This window comes from Rattus norvegicus, chromosome 1 (assembly GCF_036323735.1).
Source record: "Rattus norvegicus strain BN/NHsdMcwi chromosome 1, GRCr8, whole genome shotgun sequence".
NCBI classification, from domain to species: domain Eukaryota; kingdom Metazoa; phylum Chordata; class Mammalia; order Rodentia; family Muridae; genus Rattus; species Rattus norvegicus.
This window is the reverse complement of record NC_086019.1, coordinates 194,524,989-194,550,399: the sequence shown is the minus strand read 5'-3', so window position 1 is coordinate 194,550,399 and position 25,411 is coordinate 194,524,989. Positions and strand designations below refer to the sequence as shown.

Sequence of the window (25,411 nt, the reverse complement as noted above, 5' to 3'; positions counted from 1 at the left end):
TCGTCTTGTTGTTTTGAAATGGGGTGTTATGGGGCTGGAGAGATGGCTCAGCAATTAAGAGCACTGACTGCTCTTCCAGAGGTTCTGAGTTCAATTCCCAGCAATCACATGGTGGCTCACAATCTGCAATGGGATCTGATGTCCTCTTCTGGTGTGTCTGAAGACAGCTACAGTGTACTCACATACATGGAATAAATCTTTAAAAAAAAAAGAAAAAAAAAAAAAAGAAATGGGTGTTACGAAGCACATCTGGCCTCCATCTAACAATTTATACCTCTGGCTCCAGAGTGCTGGAACTGAATGCATGTGGCACCAGGCTCAGCTAGAACCACTTCTTCCTTTCAAGTTCACAGGTTCATTTATAAAATTATGTTCCCTCGAAATGAAAAACTGTGTCGCGCTTATAAATGACTAGTCCTTTTCAGGCTCCTTTCACTCCATTTGCTTCTTCATACACAACAAGTCTCCACTCTTACCTCCTCAAATCCCTTCGATCACCTCCTTTCTTTTCCTGGCCTTCACTTGGGCAAGGTTCCCATCAGAGCCAATGCAGACGCAAGATGCTTCTGTCCCAGTAAGTAGAGTTCTCAGAGACAATGGCAGCGGGGATCCTAAAACTGCCCAAGTCCTGTCTGATACCCGTTTAATGCAAAGCTGGAAACCCAAGATCCTATTCACAGCAAAACTAGCTGAGAAGTTTTCCTCTAACATAGCTGTGCATGAAGAAGGTGAGGGGAACTGAGAGGGTCCTACCAGACCTGAGCACAGAACCCCAAACACAAAGGACAGTGGGCTGAATGGAAAGCAGCAATTAAACCTAGGAACACCGTGTTGCTTGGCTTTTGTTTTCTTTTGTTTTTCTCTTTTGCTTTTTGAGATGCCAGAACGCATGGGCTAAGTCTTGCCGCTTGATTCTGGGAAGTATAAAGGTGGCTACTCTGGAAAAGGCCCGTCTTTAGGTAAATCAGGACACTTTTTTGAATGCCTTGAACATGAAGGCACAGGGTCTATCACTCACTGTTGAATTTTTTACAGATGCCGGAGCCGGCCTGCCGGATACCAATCTCACCGATCTCCGTGTGGCTCTTGCTGCTGGCTTTAATCTCTTCACAATTCTTTGGCACCAGTTCTGGCAGAGAGCTCTGCTGACACTGTTCCCTGACTTGAGTGCAGAGAGAATTTCCCCTTTTTAGGTCACAAACTCGGAGCCTTCACACATCACTGCCTCGGTCCACGGTGTCAATTTTAAACACCCACATTAATAACATTCACGGGACACTGGCAAGAACAGCGATCTTGACTCCCTCCTTATACACGGGCGTCTCACTGGATTAAAACACAGGGGACAAACCTGCCTCTTCAGGCTAGGGTCATCAAAACACCGCTTTTAAACACTGATAAATTAATCCAGGGCTGAGAGTCCCACAAAGGGCAAAGAGACCGACAAAAGACGCCAACAACAAGTTTCGACTCGACTGTCATGAGCCACACGCTTGAATAGACACATCTAGAAGTTTTTGTACTTCACTCTGAAAACTCACTAAACACCCTTTCTACATCTTCTTACTGACTGAGTAGCCTCGGGTCTCTACCCACCGCTGGATGCTACCACTATTGGTACCAGGTCTAGACTCTGGCTCAAAATGGTCAACCAGATATTCTCTCTGTATTACTGATAGGAGCCTTGAAAGTCAACTAAAAGAGTCCCCTAGTGATAAAAGGCGAAGATTAGTGAGTGACCGAGAACCCTCCCCAGTACTGACTGAAATTAAGGAGGGCAGGACAAGGAACCCAGCTGAGACTAGTCTCCCTAAGAGCTAAAGGAAGCCATCACTTGTTGGAAAGCTGATGTGAAAGCTGCTGCAGGCTGCTCTCTAGCCGCACAACAAATTCTCCTGATCCCCTCTCGGTACCTGCACAGCGCTGGCCACTGTCAGCTCTACCTTCCTCTTCAAGTCTCTGCCCCTTAAGCCTTAACTTAAGGTGCCGCTCCATCCTGCTCCTCTCATGTTCTTCCCACCCTCCCAAGAAAGCTGTCTCCTGAGAACCGGGACCAGACTGTCTAACTCGGTCTGTTCCTTGGAGAAACCCAGGGACTTCTTACTTCTACCCTCTTAACTTCACTCTCCCTACCGGGTGTCTCTACTTAATGACTGCAACCAACTAATCTATTCAGTTGTAAATTCCCCATCTTTCTCCCTAAGCCAATCCCTGTTTTTTGCCTTTCCATTTCTATTTAGAAGACCCATTCTTACAATCACACGGTCTGAGACCATCATCATAACTCTGTACATCATGGTGATGGTCCGCTTCATATCTGCCTCATCCATCAGAGCAGAAGCTCTGTGTGGATGGAGCTTATGTCTGTGTGGAACAAACCATAACATTTCTGGTTAAGACTATCAAAGAATGGCACCCTTGAGAGTTGCTAAGTGGAGAAAAGGGATGGATGTCTGGCTACTGTTCATCCTTCGCTTAATTTCTCTTACTTCATATACAACCAGTTTCTAAACTCCCTGGATGCCAGCCTCCTCCAATCCCTTCCATTGGCTCCCTTCTTCTCTTCTCCTTCACTTAGGCAGGATTCCCCACATCAGAGCCAATGCAGAAGCGAGCTACCTCTGTCCAGCAAGTGGAGTTCTCAGACAATGGCAGCAGGGATGGATCTCTTTGAACTGCCCATGTCCCGTCTGATACACTTGCAGAGCAACGGGATGCAAAGCTGGAAACCCAGGACCATATTCACAGCAAAACTCACTGAGAAGATTTCCTCTAAAGCTCCTTTACATGAAGAAGGTAGGAGAAACCAATGGGGCTCTTGCCAGACCTGAGCAAAGAATCCCAAATACGAAGGACAGTGGGCTGAAAGCAAGCAGCAGCTAAACCTAGAGATGCTGTGCTGCCTTGTTTGGGTTTGTTTGTTTGTTTGTTTTTTTGTTGTTTTGGACTAGGTCGTTGGTAACTTAGGCACGTAAATGGAGAGCATGATCTTAAACTTCTGATTCTCCTGATTCAGTGCTAGCGTTATACGTCTTACCCACCACTCCTGGTTCTTGCAGTATTGGCCAGAGGCCAGGGGCCAGGGATTGAAGGGAGGGCTCCATGTGTGCTAGGAAATACTCTTCCAACTGAGCCACACCCTGTCTGAGTTCAGCACTCTGTGCAAACACTGGTGTTCCATGATAGATCATAGGAGGTGGAATCTGGATAAGGGATTTGAGTCTCACTGCCCCTCTGGTTTGGGGGAACATGGTAAAAAAAAAAAACAGTACACACACACACACACACACCTCTCTTTGAGTAATTGAACCGATTTTTGCCTTAGTCCAGCTTTGACCTGATTCTAGTCAATTGTAAGTGATACCAAGACAAACTCAGAAATGCAGCCTCGTGGAGACCAGATGGCCGCTCATGGAGTTAGCGGGCACATCATCATCATCAATAACAGGTCTGAAAAGCTACTAATGAAGGTTGACAGAACTAAGTCCTCAGTTACCACCAGGCCAACAGCACGATGACTTTTAAAGTAACAGTCCCCCTCTGTCTTAGGGGCTCTCAAGTGATTATTCTGCCCAACCACCAACACAGAACTTCAGGGCCCATGAGAATGTACTGTAGTTATCCACAACCCCAACCCCTCATTTTATAGACGGAGGGAACCACAGTCCAGATTCACGGATCTGTATTCTACTCAAAGGAACCAGCAATGCATTAGAAAGATAAAAAGGCAGCTCGTTTGGTTTAGGAGGCTATGTGGGAGGAGGGGAAGCACAGATGTGCTTTGAATTTCACTTTATAAGGAGAAAATTGTGAAACCCTCTAACCTCAGTAGCCAAACCAGGTTACCAGCATGCATGCATCAAAGGAATGAAGCTATCAGTCTTGAGACTCACTTACCCAACGTCCTCCTAGTGTGGAGAGAGAAGGGGGAAGAGGCCTCTCTCTAAGGTCACGTCAAAGCACTGTCCTCTGGCTGTGGTCTGCCTTCCTCAGGATCACATGGAATTGTTCTATAAATGTGCACTGGCTTAAGGTTGGGAACACTGGCTTGGGAGGCAGTGGTGTGTAAGCAATCTGACCCGGGGCCAGGCGGCAGCTCTCCAGAGGCTCTTGCCGCCCGGGAGGGGAGTGGAGAGTGAGGATAACAAGGAGCAGGGAGCTGCCTCTTGTCTGTTTTCCTCCACGTGCACCTGGGATAGCTAATGTCTCCCACCACAGGCTGCAGTTGAGTCCACCTGGAATAGAACCGCACTGAGGGAGACATCCCCTCTGCAAAACAAAGCAACCTTAAATAACACGAAAGGAAGTGAGAAGTGTTTCGAGTAAATCAGACAGACAAGGTCCTGGTCAGCTTCCACTGACCTTACAAAATCAGGTGGTCCTTTCTGAAATGCCAGTAGGCTTCCTTGAGAAAAGAATGAGGAGCTATAACCAGCACACCAATTCTGAGCCAGGTGCCTACAATTCCACCCGTCCTTAACGGAGTGACGGAGCGACCAGGCAATGGCAAACTGGAAGAGGAGACGGAGATCTCACCGGGCCAACCCTGAGAATTCTCCAATTCATAGGGACCCATGTAAGGAGCAGAGTGTCTAGAACATGCCGTCACTGGTGCAAAGGAAGGAGAGCAGGGCTGGCCTTGATCTCAGGTGATTCTGCCTCAGCATCCCACACCCAGATGCTAAGAAAATAAAAGAGTTTGTAGGGACAATAGTGCTACAAACTGGAGGGGGCTTCTCAGGGTGTGTGGGTATGGAAAGTGGGTGGCAGTCTGGTCCCAGAAGCAAGCAGGACAAATGGGGCTCAGCTTAGAATTGGGGTGACATTAAGGTAGAAGGTACCCAACCAGACAAAACCACATTCCTGTCGTGACTTCCCTGTGGTAATGGAGTGGAACTGAGAACTATAAGCAAGTAAACCCTGTTTTCCCTAAACCTCTTTTTGTTAGCATGTTTTATCACAAGAGAAACGAAGCCAGAACACAAAGTGTTACATAAAGCTACTTTCCATGAGAGGCAGAACAGGGAGAGGCACGGAATATAACTGACCTCTCTGACTTTCTTGTTTTAAAAGAGAGAAAACTTTATCACATGCTGCAAAGCTGGCCTGCTTGGGAATTTAGCTGTTATCTCTCAGTGGCTGGTTTCTCAGGTCAGTGAAACAGCTTGCTTTCTTCCTGATGATGTGGTGCTTTGGCATGAGTGACTCCATTTTGTTCTGGTCTCTTGATCCTAGTGCAGGAGTTCAGTCCAAACCAATGTCCCCTTATGCAGAGTTGGGCTGGAGGTCCCCAGTGGCTTGCAAACCTGGCTGATGGAAGACACAGGCTTTGGCTGGGAATGTGTCTGTGGCCTTCATGTGGCCTGTCCATGTGTCTTGGGCTTTTTATACAACATGGCAGGTGGGCTGCAAGAGTAAGGATTCAGCAGACAGTGTAGAAAGCTGTCAAACCCTTACTGTCCAGATCCAGAAACTGGCATAGAGAACCAAGCAAGCATAGCTTGCTTCCCAACCTGTGACTCCATTTAGCTTGAGCTGTCATACCTCTCTTCTAACAATGCTTTGGCCAACATGACACCCTCACCTGCATCCAGCTGTGCACTGCTCCCACTCCAAGCAATGGAATACTTTTGAGGGGCCCCTGACAACAATCAATAACTTCCTTTTCCTAGGCAATTTCTACTCAAATGTATTCCTGGATCTATTGAGGATTAAGAGGGAGCACATCTGGCTGAGAATGGTTTTGAATGCCTGGGCAATAAGGCAAACTGTATTTTCTGAGTGAATCTTTAGAAGGAATCTTCTAAACCACCGATGCTTGCGCATAAATGGGAGTACATACAATTAAAACCAGACGCATCACACGAAGCGGATGTACAATAGAGAAAAGGTTATGTAACCCAAACCTGTCCAAGAACTAAGCCTCTTAGCAACTGGCTTCTCCTTCTCTTGAATCCCGTAAAGGAGGCTCCAAACATTAACTGGGGCTTCTACATCCTCTCAGGGAGGCCGATGCAAGGTTAGAGTGTTGTTTCTGACCCGTAGTAACCCTTTGCTTTTGAATAGTTTATTTCAGTTCTAAGAACCTGGAAGCACATGGTCCACACACTGACCAACAGGGACAGAACCTGAATTATAAAGGAATTCATGGCCATCAAAAACAAAGCAAACAAAATAAAAACCTAAACAGGCCACTTGTCCCAAGGGGTCCAGAATGTACCACAGTGACAAAAGGATCATTTTGAGCTGCAGATATCTGAGACTTAGCAAATGCAGAGGGGGTGTTTGCTGAACTCCCACTGTAGGCCTAAAAGCAGACGCACCATGGAACAAATTCAGCCGTTTTCAATTCTCTCTACCAGGCTTCCATCAACGAGGGGAGAATGGATCTTAGCTCAAGACTAGAGATCTGTCAACACTACACTACACCCAGACAGTACCACCTCCAGATAGATGGGCCAGGACTAACTCTTACCTCTTATAGATCTCCTTAAGTTCCTTTTTTTATTTTAATTTTTTTAAAGACAGTGTTTGGCTGGAATTACTACTTTCTAACCAACCTTAAAAAAAAAATCTAAAACTCTATCCCATAAAGGGATCAAAAAGTGAAAGCATTTGTTTAAACCAAATCAAACTGAACTGATCCAAGCTAGCAAGCAAGCAAGCGAGCGAGCAAGCAAGCAAGCGAGCAAGCAAGCAAACAGACAGACAGACAGACAGGACTCTCCTTACGCAGGTCTGGATGGTCTAGAATTCAGAGATCCACCCGCCTCTGCCCCATGGGTACTGAGATTAAAGGTGTGCCACTACATCAATTTAAAGGACACGTTTAAAGTTGTTCAGTTTCCTTTGAGACGGTGTCTTTTGTGTCTTAGGCTGGCCTAGAACCTCTTCGTAACCATGTCCTTGAATTGATGATCCTCCTGGCTCTGCTTCCTCAGCAGTGGGATTACAGGTGTGCACCATCATGCCTGGTTTGTGCAATGCTGGGCTTTGAAATCAGGGCTTCCTGCTCTGTAGGCAAGCACTCCATCAATTTAATCACATCTCTGACCCAGCACAGAAATATTTTATGGTTGGGGTCAGCACAGCATGAGGGCCTGTGTTAAGGGGTTGTAGCTTTAGGAAAGTTGAGAGCCACTGCTCTAAGCCATGTCTTAGGAGAAGGCCTCCTTTAAGTCCTTTGTAAAAATTCATTTTCAACTAAACATTCCATATGCAGTCAACTCACCTACCAATTAAGGGGTAAAAATAGGGGTTGGGGATTTAGCTCAGCCATAGAGCGCTTGCCTAGCGAGCACAAGGCCCTGGGTTCGGTCCCCAGCTCCGGGAAAAAAAAAAAGAAAAAAGAAAAGGGGTAAAAATAAAGACATTTTTTCTTTTTATTTATTTATTTGGGTTTTTCTTTTTCTTTTCTTTTCTTTTTTTTTTTTTTCCCCAACCCCTTATTTGGGTTTTTCAAGACAGGGACTCTCTATTATGTAGCCCTAGCCATCCTGGAATGTGCTAGGAATGTAGACCAGGCTGGCTTAGACTCAAAGAGATCTATCTGTCTCTTCCTCCTGAGTGCTGGCATTAGGGGAATGCACCCCTATGCCTCATACAAAGGCATTTTTCTTGACTCTTAAAGCTGTTGAGGTCCAGGAATCACCTCACAAATCACAGGAACACCAATCTCAGTCAGACAGGGATATTTTATTGAGCATATACCTCAGGATTTGTCGACCAGGGCCACGGTCCAGATTCAGGAACTGAACCATGATCCCGAGTTAAGATCTTACAGGGTTTTTAGGCCCCAAATCCACAAGCATCTGTGCCAAGTTACTTCACCAATCAGGATTTAGGGATGGGGGTTTTCTTGGGAACGTGTCTTTGTTGTACACTTACCCTGCTCCCACTGGTTGGGGTATTCAGTTGTGGCAGGGGACTTGCCTTGTCTAACATCCATGTCTTAACTTGGGAACCAGGATGGGTAGCCTGGTCCAGCTTCTTTTCCTCCTGTGCCAGCAACTGCCCTTCGAACCTGCTTTCTAGACTGTGTTCCGGTCTGCTGCTGGCAGCACCTGCCTCCTGCTTGGGTTTTGAAGGGGACTCCTCAACCTGACACAGGCACAGAACCTGTCCTATTTTGGAGCTCGACCACTGTGCCACCTGGATGCTATTGGAATTGTCCTTGGTACAAGGTAACAGTGCAGTGTTAAATGCTTCACAGTGGTAGCTTAAGTGGTGCCATGGGACGGAGCTGGGTTAGCTGATGTTAGAAGTGTAAAAAAAAAAAAAAAAAAAAAAAAAAGGTGGCCATGAGACTACTGCCAAGCTTGATTAACACTTTGTAAAAAGATAGCAAAAGCTGAATGATTCATCAGCAACTGCAGAGACGGATGAAAAGCTAAGAGCCTCGCCCAGCAGGGATCGCTACAAACGGGAGGATTAGGTAAACAAGGAGCTACATTGATGATAATAGAAACCAGACTTCTCACTGTTGAGGAGGAATTTATAAATATAAAACCAGAATGTATCAGCCAGGGCTCTCTAGAGACACAGAACCAACACCATTTACATAAATACGAAGGAGGAGTTTTATTATCTGCCTGGCCTCTTGAAGTCAGGGAAGCCAAGAACCCTCTCAACCAACACGTGGTCTGGAGAGCGAATTTAAGTGTCTGAAAGCTGACGAACCAGGGCTGCTGGTGCTGTACCTCCTAGTCCAGGGTCCAGGGCAGGAGAATGGGTGATGAGGACAGCGCAGTCCTGGTCTGGAACCTGGAACCAGGAGTCCCATGTCTGAGTGCAGAAATAGATGTCCTTGCTCAAGGTGAAAGATAGAAGGTTCTCTTGGTCTCCGCCCCTTTCCTCCATTTGACTAGGTCCTCCTGAGTTGGATGGTGCCTAGCTAGGATTCTGAGGGCAGCACTTCTTTAGGACAGACTCACCTACAAATAACATTTTTGCCAGTGTTCTGGGCATCCCTTATCAAAGTTATCATGTAAGTAAGTGGCATAAAGTTCATCATCATAGGGTGGAGAAAAACCCCCTGGAGTGCTGCATTAGACCCAGAGACATTGCTATAAGCTTGTGTTTTATTTCTTCTTCTTCTTCTTTTTTTTTTTTTTCCGGAGCTGAGGACAAAATGTGTAGCCCAGGTTGACCTTGAACTCGTGATCCTCCTGCCTCTGCTTCCTTCAGCAAATCCTACTGGCATGCGCCACCACAACCGGCATGTTTTATTTCTTAAAGAGATTTGCTATGTGTGAGCATTTGTTATGAGCATCCGTGTGCCTGGTGATGTTACATGCATCACATATGTGTGGGAGTCCAGAGAAGGTATTGGATCTTCTAGAACTCTTGTTCTAGGCATCTGTGTGCAACTATATGGATACTGAGGACTGAAGCTAGTTCCTCTGTAAGAGCAATAAGTGCTCTTAACTGCTCAACCATCTCTTCACGTTTTATTTCTGCTCAGAAGTCAATATTAATATAGAGAACAGTGGATTTTATTAATCACATTCACCCTTTTCTTCCCCATATACTCTTCAGTGATTTCAATGCAAATTTGTGTTTTAAATCTACCCAGCAATATTATATATGTGTGTGTGTGTGTGTGTGTGTGTGTGTGTGTTCATGCACACCTTCCTACCTTGTTTCTTCAGAGGCTCAAGAGGCAATGATTTTTTTTTTAGATTTATTTATTATATATGAGTGCAGTGTAACTGTCTTCAGACACACCGGAAGAGGGAATCAGATCTCACTTACAGATGGTTGTGAGCCACCAATGTGGTTGCTGGGATTTGAACTCAGGACCTCTGGAAGAGCAGTCAGTGCTCTTAACCACTGAGCTGTCTCTCCAGCTCAAGCAATAGTATTTCAATAGCAATGAGCTTACTAGGCTTTAGATCTTGGTTTCAAAATCCACTCAGTCCTTGGGAGGTGGTCAGATTCAGGAGGATCAGGAACTCAACATTTTCTTCAGCTACACGGTCAGTTTGAGGCCAGCCTGGGTTACATGAAATCCTATGTGAGAGGGAGGGATGGAGGAAGGGGGTGGGGAAGTGGGAGGGTAGATTACCTCAGGATCCCTAAGGTGCATAAAAACTGGTGCCTTGGCAGTGTGGAGCTATAATCCCACTGCGGTGGAGGTGAAGACAGGAAAATCCCTGGGTCTTGCTGGCTATCTAAGTCCTGTCAAAACGATGAATTTCAGGTTCAGCTAGAGACAACGTATGGTAAAAAATGTGGAGAGTGGGCTGGAGAGATGGTTCAGAGGTTAAGAGCACTCGTTGCTCTCACAGGAGTACGGTTCCATTGCCATCATCCACTGGGAAGCTCACAGACCCTTCTTTAATGCTGGTTCCAGAGGGGGTTTGCACGTCCTATTCTGACATTTGAGGGCACTGAATGTATTTGGTATAAAATGTGCACGCAAATAAAACACGTATACACGAACAACAAATCTTTAAAAATTCGTGGAACTGAGAGAGGAAGATCCCCCTGAAGCCAACTTCCGGTCTGCACCCGCAGATGCACACTTGTGCATGTGTATCTTTGCACAGAGCACGCACACACACAAGCACATGGAATGAAAAGTATACATGTATCTTTGAAACCATATTGCATATAATTATCTTTCTCAGATCTGTTATAGGGTATTTGTAGTTAGTGAATCAGCTGTGAACATGCCGCAGTGGTGCAGATATCTAGGATGCTTAACTGTTTATTATGATACAGCCAAGGAACTCTGTTTTGTTTGCCGTGTCCTCCCCAAGGCCAGAGGATCCAACGAGACAATGGGAAGATGTATGGCTAAGTGGGGGTGGGCATTAGGACCAGAGATCCAAAGTCCAACGTCTCTTGCTTGCAGTGTGGAGTAAGCCAGTGCCAGGCTCATACACAGCCAACCCCGCCGCCGACCTCCAGGCCACAGGCGTCGCTGTGCTCTCGCGCGCCAGCCGGGGAGCTGCGTTGCGCCTGGAGCCGGCGCTCGAGCCCAGCCGGGGGTTTCAGTTTCTGGCGCGAACTTCCGCCGCTCCGAAGTTGCAAGGCGAATTGGCGCGATGTCTGGGGACAGCAGCGGCCGCCGGTCTGAGGGCCGGGGCCGGGGCCGCGACCCGCACCGGGATCGCACCCGTTCCCGTTCCCGCTCGCGGTCCCCGCTGGCCCGCCGCGGCGCTGCGCCGGAGCGCAGGGAGGCAGCGGAGCGCCCGAGCTTGGAGGACACCGAGCCGTCTGATTCAGGCGACGAGCTGATGGACCCGGCCTGCTTGGAGGCCGAGTACGACCAGGGCCTGTGCCGCCAGATCCGCCATCAGTACCGCGCTCTCATCAACTCCGTCCAACGTAAGGTGGCGCTTTGGGGCTGCGCGGGCCAGCGGCGTTCCGTGGCTGGGGAGGGCCGCGAAGGTGCGGGCGCTGGCCGGTCTGCGCGGGCTCGCGGCGGCGCGCCTTCGCTTGTTTATTAAGTGCACCCTAGGCGACCTTGGCGTTGGGCGCCGCCAAGCTCTGTTGCTGGCTGGAAAAGCGGGAGATCAGACCTGATGATGACTTGCTTGAGCTCAGCCAGCCAGTAGGGAAGGCAAGCAAATAACACCAGGTGCTTTTTGTTCAACCTAGCTTGCTCCTTGTGGGCCCCTGAGGTTGGAATTGCTAAGATGCACATTTCCCCGCCCAGCTCAGATGCACTGAATCAGAGATGCTGAGTAGGCCCAAGCGTTTGTTGTGTGGCTCTTCAGGTGGGCCTTGAGAAGTTGACAATCACTTCTTAATCGAGCCCTTGTATTGGGGCGCAGAAGAGTCATCCCTTTGGAGTAAGATTACATACGGGAAGCCAGTGTTAACTGTCAAGAGATCAAGTTTTGGGGTCTGGGGAGATGACTGAGTCTCGGCAAACCATAATAACCTTAGTTAGATCCCCAGGAGCCCCCTAAAGTGTCCCCTAAGAATAGTGGTGCAAACGTGCATCCTCAGCTGTGGGGAAGCAGAGTCCATGGGTCCCTCTGGCCAGCCCACCCAGCCTTCTTGGCTAGTTCCAGGTTAGTGAGACCCTGTCTCAAAAGGCAAAGATAATGGTACGCTGAGGGAACTACATCTAGGGTTGTCCCCAGGCCTTTTGCACACACAAAAGCCGCTTGAAACAGTAGCATTAAAGCCTCTTTCTGTAAAAGATAAAGCCTCTTTCTGTTAAAGAGATTAAGACATTCTAATCATTACCCAGGAAGTAGGAGCGGGACTGTAAGCGGCTACTTATTAGCGAAGGATGTGCACGGTCCCCTAAGTTTGTGTTCTTTTAAATAGAAAACCGGGAGGACATACTGAATGCTGGTGACAAACTAACAGAGGTCCTCGAAGAAGCCAACACTCTGTTTAATGAAGGTAATTTCATGATTTTTAAATCCGTAGATTGTTGTCATTACACGATTCCCATTTACTCGGGCACTCAACAGACCCAGTGCCTTTTTCATTGTAGCAACAATACTACTCTCACTGTGCACTTACCATTTGGCCCAGCATATACTTTAGGGTTCTTCACGGGTTCCTGGGAGGCAGGGAGGAGTAGTACAATCTGTTTTAAGAAGCCTCTTCGGTTGGGGATTTAGCTCAGTGGTAGAGCGCCTGCCTAGCAAGCGCAAGGCCCTACCTGGGTTCGGTCCCCAGCTCCGGAAAAAAAAAGGGAAAAAAAAAAAAAAAAAAAAAGAAGCCTCTTCCATGAGCTGAGCAGTGGTGGCACATATCTTTAATCCCAGCACTGGGGAGGAAGAGGCAGGTGGATCTCTGAGTTCAAGGCCAGCCTGGTCTACAGTGCCAGTTCCTGTGCGTCTACAGCTAGCTACATAGAGAAACCCTATCTCAAAGACAAAAAAAAAAAAAAAAAAAAAAAAAAAAAAGAAAGAAAGCCTCTTCCTGAGATTCTCTTGCTGGCTGGAATTTGAGAGCTTCACTTGTATGTTCCATTAATCAGATAGATGAAGAAGAGAAGAATGCAGCTAGATCCTCAGAGATCCTCTTACTCTTCCTGTCCTGGTCTCCCCTCCTTTAGCTGTTGGTCCACCTATAACCTAGTGACGGTGGCCTTATCTACAGGCACACCTATTGAAATCTGGCTCTGGGGAGGTTTTTATGCGTTTGAAGCTGTGTGTATAGGCGGGATTGTGAGCATGTGTACAGTAACTGTGGTGACCAGAAGAGGCTATCGGATTCTTCCCGGAGCTGGAGTTACAAGGAGGTTGTGAATTGTCTGACAAGGGTCTTGGGAACCCAACCCAGAGGGTCTGGGGAAGAGCTGGACCTCCTCCCCAGCCCCATAATCGTGGGGGTTTAAAAACCACAATTTTAGTCTGAATTAAAAGCAGCAGCCATTGGTTGCAATGGCAACGGCTTTGGCTAGTATCCAATGACAAAGGTGGGTATACCCCTGAGGCGAGTCCCAGGACAGCTACATAGACCATGCTCTCTTCAGGCCTCTCTCACTGCTTTGGGAAAAGAAATGGGCGACTGCAGTGATAAGGAGAGAAGAAGCCAGGGTTGGCCTGTTCCCTGCTAACCACAGTTCTTCATGTTCTTGCCGGCAGTTTGCTTCTGGTTATCTAGGATGCCTGGTTGTTGGCGTTGTCACAGCGTTTAGTGTCCTGTCTTTCCTGCTCTGGCCAGGGCCTCCTTACAGCTCACCTTCTTGGTCTAGAACATACACTAAATCACCTTCAGAACTTGAAGGGGCTGGGGTTCCTCTTCCACCCGCAGCAGATCCCTTTTTCCACTGTCAAGCTTTTTCTTCCGTTGTAGCCTGGACCCGCACTCGGACTCACTTGTGATTGGCTCATTTACTCCCTTACTATCAACCTTACATCTAACCGACTTCTTCCACGTCACCTCCCTCGGCTACTGCCCACGTTTAAAGTAGAAGACAAAATTATTCACTCAAATGGGCCCTCAAGAGTCTCCCTGCTTGGCGACCATGGCTGTTACACCTGTTGAAATTCTATAGGGAACTTGCTCTCATCCAGACAGATCTGCGCTTTTCTTGCAGTAGCCCATGGGGCTGTTGGTTGGGGGAGGGGAGGGGAGGGGAGGGGAAGGGGGTGAGGAGTGGTTAGATGAGAGCCCAGCAACCAGCATCTAGTTTCCCTTTCTCTGTCACTTCTGCAGTGACTCTGGAAATGATTAAAATCCTTCCTTCTGTAAAGAGAAATGATGGAGAAGAACAAAAGCCAGAGTCAACGAATTCCCTAGCTGTGTGTTTTCTATTTTTGTGCGGATTCTTCAGGAAACCAATGGATGTAAATGGGGCATGCTGGGCACGGGCATTTGAATTTGTCAGGGCATGTCTGGCCTGCCTTACATCAGAGTCTTCCTAGACTACTATTGCAGATCCTCTGTGTCCCAGCCCCCATAGCTCAGGCCTGTCCTTCAGTCGGACCCTTCCTCTACAGACTTTATGTTATCTCTCCCTACATGTAGTGGCCATTCCCTGGGAGTTACATCAGCTCAGGTGAGGATGGTGCTTAGACTGTGGGATAGACTGTGGGATCAGAGAGACAGTGTTGTGCACCGCACAAGTCTTTGTTATCCTGGGGTTATTAAGAGACTATGGTTCAGTTGGGGCTGGAGAGATGATTCAGCAGTTAAAAGCACCTCTTGCTCTTGCAGAAGACATGGGTTTGATTCCCAGCACCCACATGTCTGTCCATAATCATCTATAACTCTCGTTCCAGGGGACATGTTGACCTCTTCTGATCTCCACTGGCTTCAGGTTCACACATGCCGTGTGTACATACATGCGGGAAAACACTCATACACATAAAATAAATAATTCTGAAAGAAAAAAAATCCCAAGATTCTGGTTCAGTGACCAGGAGTGTGTAAGCTAGAGAGCGAGCTCTGAGTGCACTCTGAGACTGCTCAGCTGTGCTTGAGGCGTTGGTGTGCTGGGAGGGAACCAGCTTTAGAAGTCCACGGGTCCATTTCCAGCCTCTTGAGTATTTTGACTTAGTGGGAAGATCCTAATAGGTACTCGGAAATTTGGGGGAGTACTGGTGGATTATGTGGGTTTCTTAACATGTATTTTTTGTTTTGCAGTGTCACGAGCAAGAGAAGCAGTCCTAGATGCCCAGTTTCTTGTTCTGGCTTCAGATTTGGGCAAAGAGAAAGCCAAACAGCTTCGTTCTGACCTGAGCTCATTTGATATGTTAAGATATGTTGAAACTCTAGTAAGTTCAAAGCTACAGAATTTTAATTAAATTCTTCTTTAAACTAACTCTTTCTTTCTTTCTTTCTTTCTTTCTTTCTTTCTTTCTTTCTTTCTTTCTTTCTTTCTTTCTTATATATAAGTACACTGTTGTTCCTTCATACACACCAGAAGAGGGCATCAGATCTCATTACAGATGGTTGTGAGCCACCATGTGGTTGCTGGGATTTGAACTCAGGACCTCTGAAAGAGCAGTCAGTGCTCTTAACCTCTGAGCCATCTCTCCAGCCCCTAAAATTTCTTACTATATAATTCTTTACTTGCCTATATGAGTTTGCAGATGGTTTCTTCTTATTCTTTTGGTCTTAGAGTAGTTTATGGAGATCTTAGGAAATGAACAGATTAAACATCTCTATGGAACTCATAGTGAGCTGCCTGCCTCTGCTCTCTGAGTGCTGGACTTTAGGGTGGGAGCTTTGAGCAGTTTGAAACTCTTAGTGTTCTCCTGTAAGACTGGATGTTCTGGTTGTTTAATAGCCATTTCCTGGGTTACTTCCTAAAATGTTCTAGATCATTCTAGGACATATGACCTGGGCTGGACCAGAGCTCATACTGTGGGGGTGGGGGTTAGGAGTAGCTCAGGGTAGAGGTCAACTATAAATGAGTTAAACCTTGTTATATGGGCATATTATGTCTTTGAAAATTTTTAGAACCATACAAATAGGATTGGCAGTTTTATATTGAATTTAGTTTTTAATTTACCCACCTCTGCCTCTTAACAAGTGTGAATAATTGGTACCTGAAGTTTTAAAACTTTTTTGATGCATGCATCCAAGAATAGAATCACTTTTTATGTTTTTGGTCTTTGTAGTCCTGGATGTCCTGGAACTCACTATGTAGACCACACAGACCTGGGACTCAGATGTCCCTGCCTCTGCCTTCTGAGCGCTGGGATTAAAGGAATGTCCACTGCCCACCACACCCAGCCGGACACTGAATTTTGACAATGCTTTTATGTTTAAAAGGTTATTAGAATGGATTAAGCTGTGTGTGCTAGGACATAACGCCATCTCAGCTACTCGGGAACCGAGGCAGGGGGATTGCAAGGCTGGGTTATATGAAGAGATCCTCTCAACAATTGCAGAAAAGGGGGTGTGAAGGCGTAGCTTGGTAGAGCACTTGCCTAGCACGTATAAGGCCCTTGATTTAATATCCAATGTTGGAAAAATAGCAGCATTTGTGAGGTCGGACCAGATAAAGTGATGACTTCTTAAAATAATGAGAACACGATTATTTGCAATTTGTTCTTTTTAAAGTTTTACTGTCTTCTTAAACTAAGTCTTGTGAAGTACAGTATATTTTGGAAATGTTGACTGGTAGACACATGCTAGGTGCTTTTAAAATAAAAGTTAATCATGCTTTAACCTTTAAATAACATCGCAGTAGGTTAAAGTCTTAAGGCATGAAGTAGCTTTCTGGAGTCTGGTTGGGGGACACTTTCCCAAGTATAACACAACAACGGACCATAAAGGAGAAGGGTGGGTGTGTGGCTCACGCCATTAATCCCAGCACTGTGGTGGCAGAGGCAGGCAGGTCTCTGCGTTCCAGCCAGCCTCACAGTTAGTTTCAGCCAGGGCACATAATGAGGCCCTCTGGACTGGACGGCAAGAGTGGAGGAGAACCAATGGCTACCCTGCTCGATCGGGGCTCTCGCAGCTTCCCTTCCCCCTTCAAGGTCTGGTTGCACTGAAGGTTTTCTAATTGTTGTTTATACATACTTGTTTATACCTTAAGAACTTTAGGCATATTACCGCCTGATAGAATAAATGTGTTCTTTCTTAAGAAACTAATGTAATAGAATACGCACTACACCTGACTGTAATAATACACTTCTGTAAAATGGAGACGAGAGAATTGTTTGGCTTATTGCCAGGTCTCCTCAGGAAGAGACACTGTTAAGAGTTTCTTCTTGTGTGTCACTGCTTTGGATATGCCGAGGCCCCTTTTTAGGAAACTGGCCAGTCACTGGGATCTGAGAGTCAGCTAAACTTCTGGCTCTGTACTGGAGCGCTGGGTTTGGGATCTTCCTGCTAGTATGGTTTTGCTCCTGACGGGGCTGCCCGTAACCGAGTAGGTCTCTAGGAGCTCAGTGCCTGCCATTCTCAAGCCCCTTAGGCTGGAGTGGGAAGGAACAGGGCTTCTCTGCCTTAGCACACATGACATTTGGGCTGGGTATCTCTCTATTTTGAATGCTAATACTGTGCACTATGGACAGTTTCCCTGGCCTCTACCTAGCAGGTGTCACAGCATGTCGGTTGTTGACTGACAGACATGTTTTCTAGTGCCAAAACATCCTTTAGGGGCAAAATCGCTTCGGTTAGGAACTGGCTAAGCCAAATCATCTCACTGTGTCGCAAAAAGTTTCCAGTATATTGAGGAATATTTTCTCACAACGGAAGGTACTTTTGAATAGGGATCTATAGGTAAGATTATCTTTGCAATAAGAAGTCGAGTCTCTCTGGCCTCTTTATTGACTTTGGAGAATGCTTGCCTATGGTTTTAACTTTTTTCTTTCTTTTTTTTTTTTTTTTTGGTAGCTGACACATATGGGTGTAAATCCGCTAGAAGCTGAAGAATTCATCCGTGACGAAGACAGAACTGATATTGAATTAATTGTCTATGACTCCTGGAAAATATCAGGCAAAACAGCAGAAAACACCTTTAATAAAACCCATACATTCCACTTCCTGTAAGATCGTTTTCAAAAATCTAACAACAGACCAGCCATAATCATAATTTGTAAACCTTAAATTATTTCTTCATGTAGCGACAAAGATTTTTAAGTAGTGAGGAAGTCACAGTCATGAAGCCATTGATCAGAGACTCCCCAGGCTTGAACAGGAACCCATAAATGTGACTGAGGTCAGTGGGTCTCTGCCTTCCCTTAGTAGGAAATGTCACGGGGCAGGCAGGACCTTGCCTAGATGCTCTCTTGGCCAGTTTGCTTTCGAAGTCAGAGATTTGGGGGTCTGTAGTGTGTTTCTGAGTCTGTTTATGATATCTGAAATCTTTATCATGTGGGAGATTGAAGGCTCCTACTGGGAGTATCTTCAGTTTGTGGCAGTTTACTATTTATTAGAGCCTCCTTTTGCATATCATGCACCGTATTTGAGTGTTTAACCAGCTCACTGTCTCCACTTAACACGGGAAGTGGCTAATCTAGCACTGTGACAAACCAAGGATGACTCCTGCTGGTTGTTTTAAGACAGCCTTCAAGTGGGGCTGGGGATTTAGCTCAGTGGTAGAGCGCTTGCCTAGGAAGCGCAAGGCCCTGGGTTCGGTCCCCAGCTCCGAAAAAAAAAAAAGAACCAAAAAAAAAAAAAAAAAGACAGCCTTCAAGTGTGCAGCCCGTCTTCCCAGTAGATCCTGGGGAAGCTGTCCACAGTGGTCTAGTCCCTTTTCCCCACAGCTCCAGGATACTGGTCTCTTAATTCCTTTAGGCCTGAGATTGGTAGAGTCTATATTAGAACAACTTGTGGAGTTTGGGTGGTAGCCGGGCTAGGTCCTGGCCCAGGTATCTGTACCATACCTCTGGCAACTGAGATGCCCAGAGCTATTGTATAAACACTAAAGACCACACCTTTTAATTGTGCGATAAGATTCAAGTCTGTTTTTGTTCAGTGCCAATCTTAAGTCCTGGCATCTAAAGGGAAAGCCTTCCCCTTTGGCATCATCCGGTCCAGTTTCTAGCTATATGAATTGTTCACAACTCTGCCCCCATCCTTGAGTTGCCTGGCCCCCTCATCTTTCTGGTGAGCTTTTCTCACCTGTTGGTCCTCACCTGGATGCCTCCAGTAAGTTTTCCCTAGGGAACATCAGCAAATGATCAGCTTTCCCAGCTGGATCTTGTCTGTGTTTGAGTAGCTGTTCCTGCCAAAGGGCTCTCTAGAATAGGAGCTGTCACACTGAGGTAGTGTGCAAGTTCACCTCGCTCCATTTGTATTATATATGTTCATCTCAAGTTTACCCAGCAGATGGGACTAGATTCTAGGGACCTTGAACTGTACATGCATTACTACAGCTGAAGGTTGTGTTAGGATTAGTTTTTATTGTTGTTTGCTGGTTTTCTTGGGGGAGGATAAAGTCTTAAGAGAATGCCATTGTTATGCTGAGTGTCTTCTGTATTCCTCAGCTATGAGCCATTACCCTGCTTACCCTGCTATCCCTGCTACCCCAGCATATCTAGACCTGTGTTCATCTTTCTGAGCACAGTTGGCTCTAACAGGATGTGGTGGCTCACACCTTTAATCCCACTGCTTAGGGGGCAGAGGTAGGCAGAACTCTTAAGTTCAAGGCCAGCCTAGTCTACAAAGAGAGTTCCCGGACAGCCAGCTAACTCTGCACCGAGAAACTCTTGTCTTGAAAAACCAAAACGAAACTTGCCTTTCCGTGAATGGTAAGAGGCTAGTTGGGGGGATTCCACAAATACATCCAGCGGCTTACTGCGGTCCAGAGCACCGGGAAAGTGTCAGAGGGCATCTGATTGTGACAAACTCAAGTTCTCGCAGAAACAAATGGGGCAGACAAGATGTGCCAACCTGAATCTCTGTCACTAATGCCTGCTCTGGGTTTGACTGCATCAACCGCTTTTGGTCAGTGCAAGGGCTTCGTTTATAAAAGGAATTAGACATGAAAGCCTATATTTTCCACTAGGTTGGGTTCGATACATGGAGAATTCCCTGTGCCAAAGCCACGAACTGATCGCCCAAGACAGCCTCGCATGATCGAAGAGCAGCGGGCAATGCCTGCTCAGGTCCGTTCTCCAAATCTTGTTATTTTAGATTAACCTGTATGTAATATATGTGAGGTTGGGAATTGGTAGAGCTTGGGGCCCAGCTTTGATTGCCTACCTAGTTCTAGGCCAGGCCAGCTGGAGCTGCATAGTAACAACCTGACTCCTTTAAAAAAAAAAAGTCTTAATTATCTAAGAGTTACTGTCTAGAGTCAGGTTCTTGTCATTCAAGTATTTCATTTCCAGTGTCTCTTAACATTGTGTTGGATTGTCCACTTTCACTTATTTGTATAGTTTTAATCAGTTCACCCAAATCAGGGTTTCTCAACCGTAACACTGTCAGCCCTTAGGGCTGGTGGATTCCTACTGTGAGGGAACTGTCCGGGGTATTGTTAAGATGTTTAGAATTCTTGTCTCTACTCACTAGATACTAATAGCACCACACCAGCTATAACCAAAAATGTCTCCAGTATTGGGGGGCAAGATACCAAGAACTACCGTCCTAAACCATTGGTTGTGACTTTGTTTAATCTCAACACAGTCGAGCTGGCCGTATGGTGCCGTTGCCCGTCTACTAAGACTATAAGGATATTACTGAAAGGAGAAAACTTTTGTTTTGCACTGTAAACTTTAAGACATGTGAGTTTAAAAGCTAGCAAGCCCAACCAAAAACTCTGAGGTTTGAATGTGCAAAAGAGAAGGAAAGCGCGTTAGCTGCCGTGTGGCAGGTGCGTGAGCCTGTTGGTGATTTCTTTCCCAGTTGAAATGCATGGAGGAATCTCATCAAGAAGCCACCGAGAAGGAAGTGGAGAGGATCTTGGGATTGTTGCAGACATACTTTCGAGAGGACCGTAAGTATGGCGCCAAATTCAAAGCCGCTGCCACTGGTGTTTATCGGGCACATCACTTTCCACAAGGTTGTTGTATTTAAAAGGCATTCTCAGTTGCATATACTTGAGTTATTGTGATTCTTTCCTGTTTTTCTTTTTTAGAGTAGTTATTGCTCAGGCTGGAACGCAGTAGTTTAGACTGCCTCAAGCTCAGGGGAATCTGCCTGCCTTAGCCTCCCGAGTGGAGGAATTACAGGCAAAAGACACAACACCCGTCTCACTTTATTTCTTCGTTAAACGTTTTATGAAGCTTTTCCTCCTTAATACCTCGTGTGATGTTGATAAAGTAACTTAAAGAGTGTTTTAGGTCACTATTTTTTTTTTAAGGAATTATTTTATGCGGATGGGTGTTTTGCTTGCCTGTATGTGTGTGTACGACATACAAGCCTGGTGCCTGTTTTCTTAACCTTGGAGGCATGTCCCCAGCCCCCATAAAAGTATCTACTTCCCTTCTGTTCCTCATGTTGTGCACTTGTCAAACGGGTGTCTGTTTTAGCAGTGTTTTCTATTTATTTCGTGCATATATACATGTCGTTTGGGGAGGGGTACTTTCACTCTTCTCCAAGCTAATCGTGATGCACACTTTCTGCGGTGTGGATTTTCCCTGTAGATGTTGCTTGACATCGCACAACTTGCCCTTATCCTCGGGATTTCCCATGGTATGGCTGTACCATACATATAGTTATTAACCCTTATCACTGGAAAGGTTCTTTGTTGCATTTTCCTGTCGTACAAACTGCAGAAGTGGGATCTTTGTTTGAGCCACTATTTCTGAGGATGGCTCTGTGGATGGCTGCCAAGTCAGTTATCCGTCTTTTAATAGAAATGCCAAACTGACCTTCAGAATCGTTCACTCCCCACAGCAAGAGGCCTGTGTGTTCTTTTTTGTCTCTGTTGAATGTCAGGGCATAGACCTTGTTGGGAAACATAATTTTTTTGTGTTGAAGATTGTCTTTTTCTTTTTTTCTACAGCTGACACTCCGATGTCGTTCTTTGATTTTGTGGTTGATCCACATTCTTTCCCACGTACAGTGGAAAACATCTTTCATGTTTCCTTCATCATACGGGTAAGGTTTTGGATTCTCTAACATCTTATATATGCTTTTAAAATGATAATCAGCTGGTAGAGGTTTTTGTCCATTATAGCAGAATATTAATTGGTGTGTTAGGTAAACTAAAATTTATGGGTTGCTTTTAGTTTTTAAAAATCATAAGATAAGGGTTGGGGATTTAGCTCAGTGGTAGAGGCCTGGGTTTGGTCCCCAGCTCCGAAGGGGGGAAAAAAAAATCATAAGATAAGCATTACCAATCTGTAATTCACAGCTACTGAAGCAGGCCTGTTAAAATAGAGTATAAAGTTAGTTCTGGCAGTGTTTAAATTAGGTTTGAATTAGGGCCCAATTCCAAGATACCTCATTCTATCTATGCAGATAGTCCCATATTCCCCAAAAATTGAAATACTTTTAGTTCTAAGTATAATGGTAAAGCTTGAATATGAAATGATTACAATATGGTAAAGTTCCTGAAGTTTTCATGCTATATAAAAATAAGCTTACCAACAATGATGGCACAAGCCTTTAGTCTCAGCACTCAGGAGGCCGAGGCAAGTAGATCTCTGGGAGTTCCAGGCCAGTCTGGTCTTAGGGTAGGGTGGGGAGTGGGACAACAAGAAAAAACTTATTCTCAAGAAACAAGAGCCGGGGTGGGGGTGGCTGGAGAAATGGCTCAGTGGTTAAGAGCACTGACTGCTCTTCCAGAGGTCCTGAGTTCAATTCCCAGCAACCACATGATGACTCACAACCATCTGTAATGAGATCTGCTGCCCTCGTCTGGTGTGTCTGAAGACAGCAACAGTGTACTCACATAAATAAACAAATCTTTAAAAACAAAAAACAAAAAAAAATAAGATGGTTGCCCCTGTGAGTTTCTCAGGAGTGAGGACTGGTAAGTTGGCACAGTGGGTAAAAACCCCACAGGATCCACGTGGTGGAGGGAGAGAAATTCACAGGTTGTCCTCTGATTTCCATAAGTGTACCAGAGTGCTGCCCCATTCCTCCAAGGAACAGGTTAGCAATAACAGTAATAATCATAAGAAAGTCCGTGTGGAATCTGCCTAGTAAAAGTCAATTAGAAACATGAGCAGTAATCTTTTTGTGAAGGACGGTATGAGCGAAGTCTTGTCTGCGACTTACGGTACATTTTGGCTGTCTGAAGTAGAGACTTTTTTCTGATTAAGTATTTTCATGCAGTAGATTTTGGTGTTTGCCTCAAACCATGTTTTTGTTTTAGGATGGTTTTGCAAGAATAAGACTCGACCAAGACCGGCTGCCAATAATAGGTAAGTTACATTGTTTATAGAAATTAGTTTTAGGAAATATTAGAGTTGGGACTGAGAGATGGCTCAGTGGTTAAGAGCACTGACTGCTCTTCCAGAGGTCCTGAGTTCAATTCCCAGCAACCACATGGTGACTCACAACCATCTGTAATGGGACCCGATGCCCTCTTCTGGTGTGTCTGAAGACAGCTACAGTGTGCTCATATACATAAAATAAACAATTTTTTAAAAAGTCTTTCCAAAAGAATATTAGAGTTTATGAAATGCATTTTACTAAATGTAAGGTCTTTTTTCTTTTTTTTTCCCCCCCAAGGCTGAGGCTAGCCTGAAATTTGCTTTGTAGTCTAGGCTGGCCTTAAACTCTCAATATTCTTAGTGCTGGATTTAAAGCTTTGTTTTTTTGTTGTGTTTTTGTTTTGGGTTGTTTGTTTGTTTTGAGACAGGTCTTGTCTCCATAATCCTGGTTGTCCAGGACTTATTATGTAGACCAGATGACCTGGTACTCACAGTGATCCACCTGCCTCTGTCTCCCAAGTGCAGGGATGGAAGGCTTGTGCCACTACAATTTTTTTGTTTGTTTGATTTTTAAACCCAAGAACTTCTGATACTCAGATGGCCTCACCATGTGTCCCTGGCTGGCCTAGAACTTGCTATGTAGAACACACTGGCTTTGACCTCAGAGAGATCCACTTGCTTATGTCTTCTGGGTATTGGGATCAAAAGCATATGCCATCTTGCCTGATAAGTTCCCATTTTAATAGAATTTATATAAACAAATTTTATCTGTCCTAATTAACTGAAAATTCTGAAAATAGGATGGTTTAAAACCATTTGTTGTAAAGATTAACAAAATGATAAACTCCCCTAACTTTTAATGTTTGTAACTTTTGTCGCTTCCTTCTTGACCACCACTTGTCTGGGTTGCTGATGCCTTCCTCCGAGGTTCCGTGTTCTTTCACTCTTACCTGCGCACTCTCTCTCGCTCAGGCTGAAATCCCTTGTGGAGAACTAAGAACTTCCATTGTAGTTCTTTCTTACGAGCTCTCGGCTTCATCTTGGACTAAGGTTTAGCTAAGTGGCTAGTGCACAGATACGCTAACTGTTTAGAAAAAGACACTGTGAGTGATGTGGAAATCAGCGGGGTTACTTGCTATTGTACTAAAGTGCTTGTAGTACATGAAGTCCTAGGAATACATACAAGGATCTTCTCCGCTCCAACTTGAGTCCTATGATCAGTTGCTATTCAAGCTACCTGTTCTGATTGATAATGTTTGAAAACTTTTTCTTTTAAACAGAGCCCGTGATTAATGAAGAAAGTGAGGGGATTGACCAAAACATTCAATTTAGGAGTCAAGGAATTATAGCTTTGAGTTATCATGACTGGGAGGTAAGGCCCTGCAGGTTGCTCCAATGCTGTTCTCACTTGGACTGACTTTGCTGTGAACCCACTGCTAAATGTTCGTTTCTGAGCAGGAGATTGTGAAGACCTTTGAGATTTCTGAGCCTGTGATCTCTCTGAGCCAGAGCCAGCAGCGACTAAGTGCCTGATGCCAGCTGGAGGTAACATTTCCTGCAAGACAGCCACACAGTTGTATTAATATTTTATTAGGCAGACCTTAGTGTTTCCTCACTTCCCTGACATCTGGGGTTTGTCTCCCTCTAGTGTCCCATCCCTGAACTGTGTAACTGTGAGGCAGTGTGAGGCCGGCTACTGTGGTATTGTTGAGATCTGTAGATGAGCGAACAGTGTGGAGTGTTCTTTGTGGGTTTCATTTCACTAAGGATAAGTAAGTGAGATGTGGAGACCTCCCCAGCGTCGTGACGACACAAAGCAGAGAAGGAAGATAAGAATGGAATTCCCAAAGGGGAATGCTCATAAATGCACATTTCGGAAATGAATTATGCTATGGAATAAAACCTTCGTTTTTTACAAAGGGGAACATTTCTAGGAAGAAATTTTAATGACAATGAAGTGGTATTGTCCTGAGCACAGCAGTGGGTGGAATCGACCTTGAATCTGTTGGTCTTGTCCCTTGATTTTAAAACCTGTGCCACTTTGTTTTACACATGTATTTTCTTTATAAGCCTGTTTATAAAAGAACTAGATAATCACTGTAGCATCTTTTTTTTTTAATTTTGAGAATTAAATGAGCTACTAAAGTACTTTATATAAACTGTGTATTTCAATAGCGAAACTTTTGTCCCAAGAGAGCACACCT

At 45.4% G+C, this 25,411-nt stretch overlaps 2 protein-coding genes and 1 long non-coding RNA gene across 7 annotated transcripts in view; 1 reads left to right on the top strand and 2 right to left on the bottom strand.

Moving 5' to 3' along the window:
• The window catches only part of Tacc2 (transforming, acidic coiled-coil containing protein 2), a 211,725-nt gene extending 207,753 nt beyond the window's left edge, over window positions 1-3,972 (bottom strand). For 2 of the 5 annotated variants that reach the window (XM_063263499.1, XM_063263527.1), the window contains exon 1: window positions 3,898-3,972. The gene's annotated coding sequence lies outside the window, so the exon portion shown is untranslated. The remainder of the gene's footprint in view (window positions 1-3,897) is intronic. The other 3 variants (XM_063263507.1, XM_063263532.1, XM_063263562.1) reach the window with 2 other exon arrangements.
• A 6,710-nt stretch (window positions 3,973-10,682) lies between these two features.
• LOC134483930 (uncharacterized) lies at window positions 10,683-15,068 on the bottom strand. The gene is made up of 2 exons (XR_010061141.1): window positions 12,490-15,068; window positions 10,683-11,794 (listed from the first exon to the last, which is right to left on the bottom strand). It is a non-coding gene; the product is annotated as an uncharacterized LOC134483930 (long non-coding RNA).
• Window positions 10,944-18,036, top strand: Nsmce4a (NSE4 homolog A, SMC5-SMC6 complex component). Its single transcript, NM_001106301.1, has 4 exons — window positions 10,944-11,334; window positions 12,289-12,366; window positions 15,067-15,197; window positions 17,773-18,036. Exons 1-4 carry the CDS (start codon window positions 11,052-11,054, stop codon window positions 17,926-17,928), a joined length of 648 nt encoding a protein of 215 aa, NP_001099771.1. The 5' UTR covers window positions 10,944-11,051; the 3' UTR covers window positions 17,929-18,036.
• The last annotated feature ends 7,375 nt before the right edge of the window (window positions 18,037-25,411 follow it).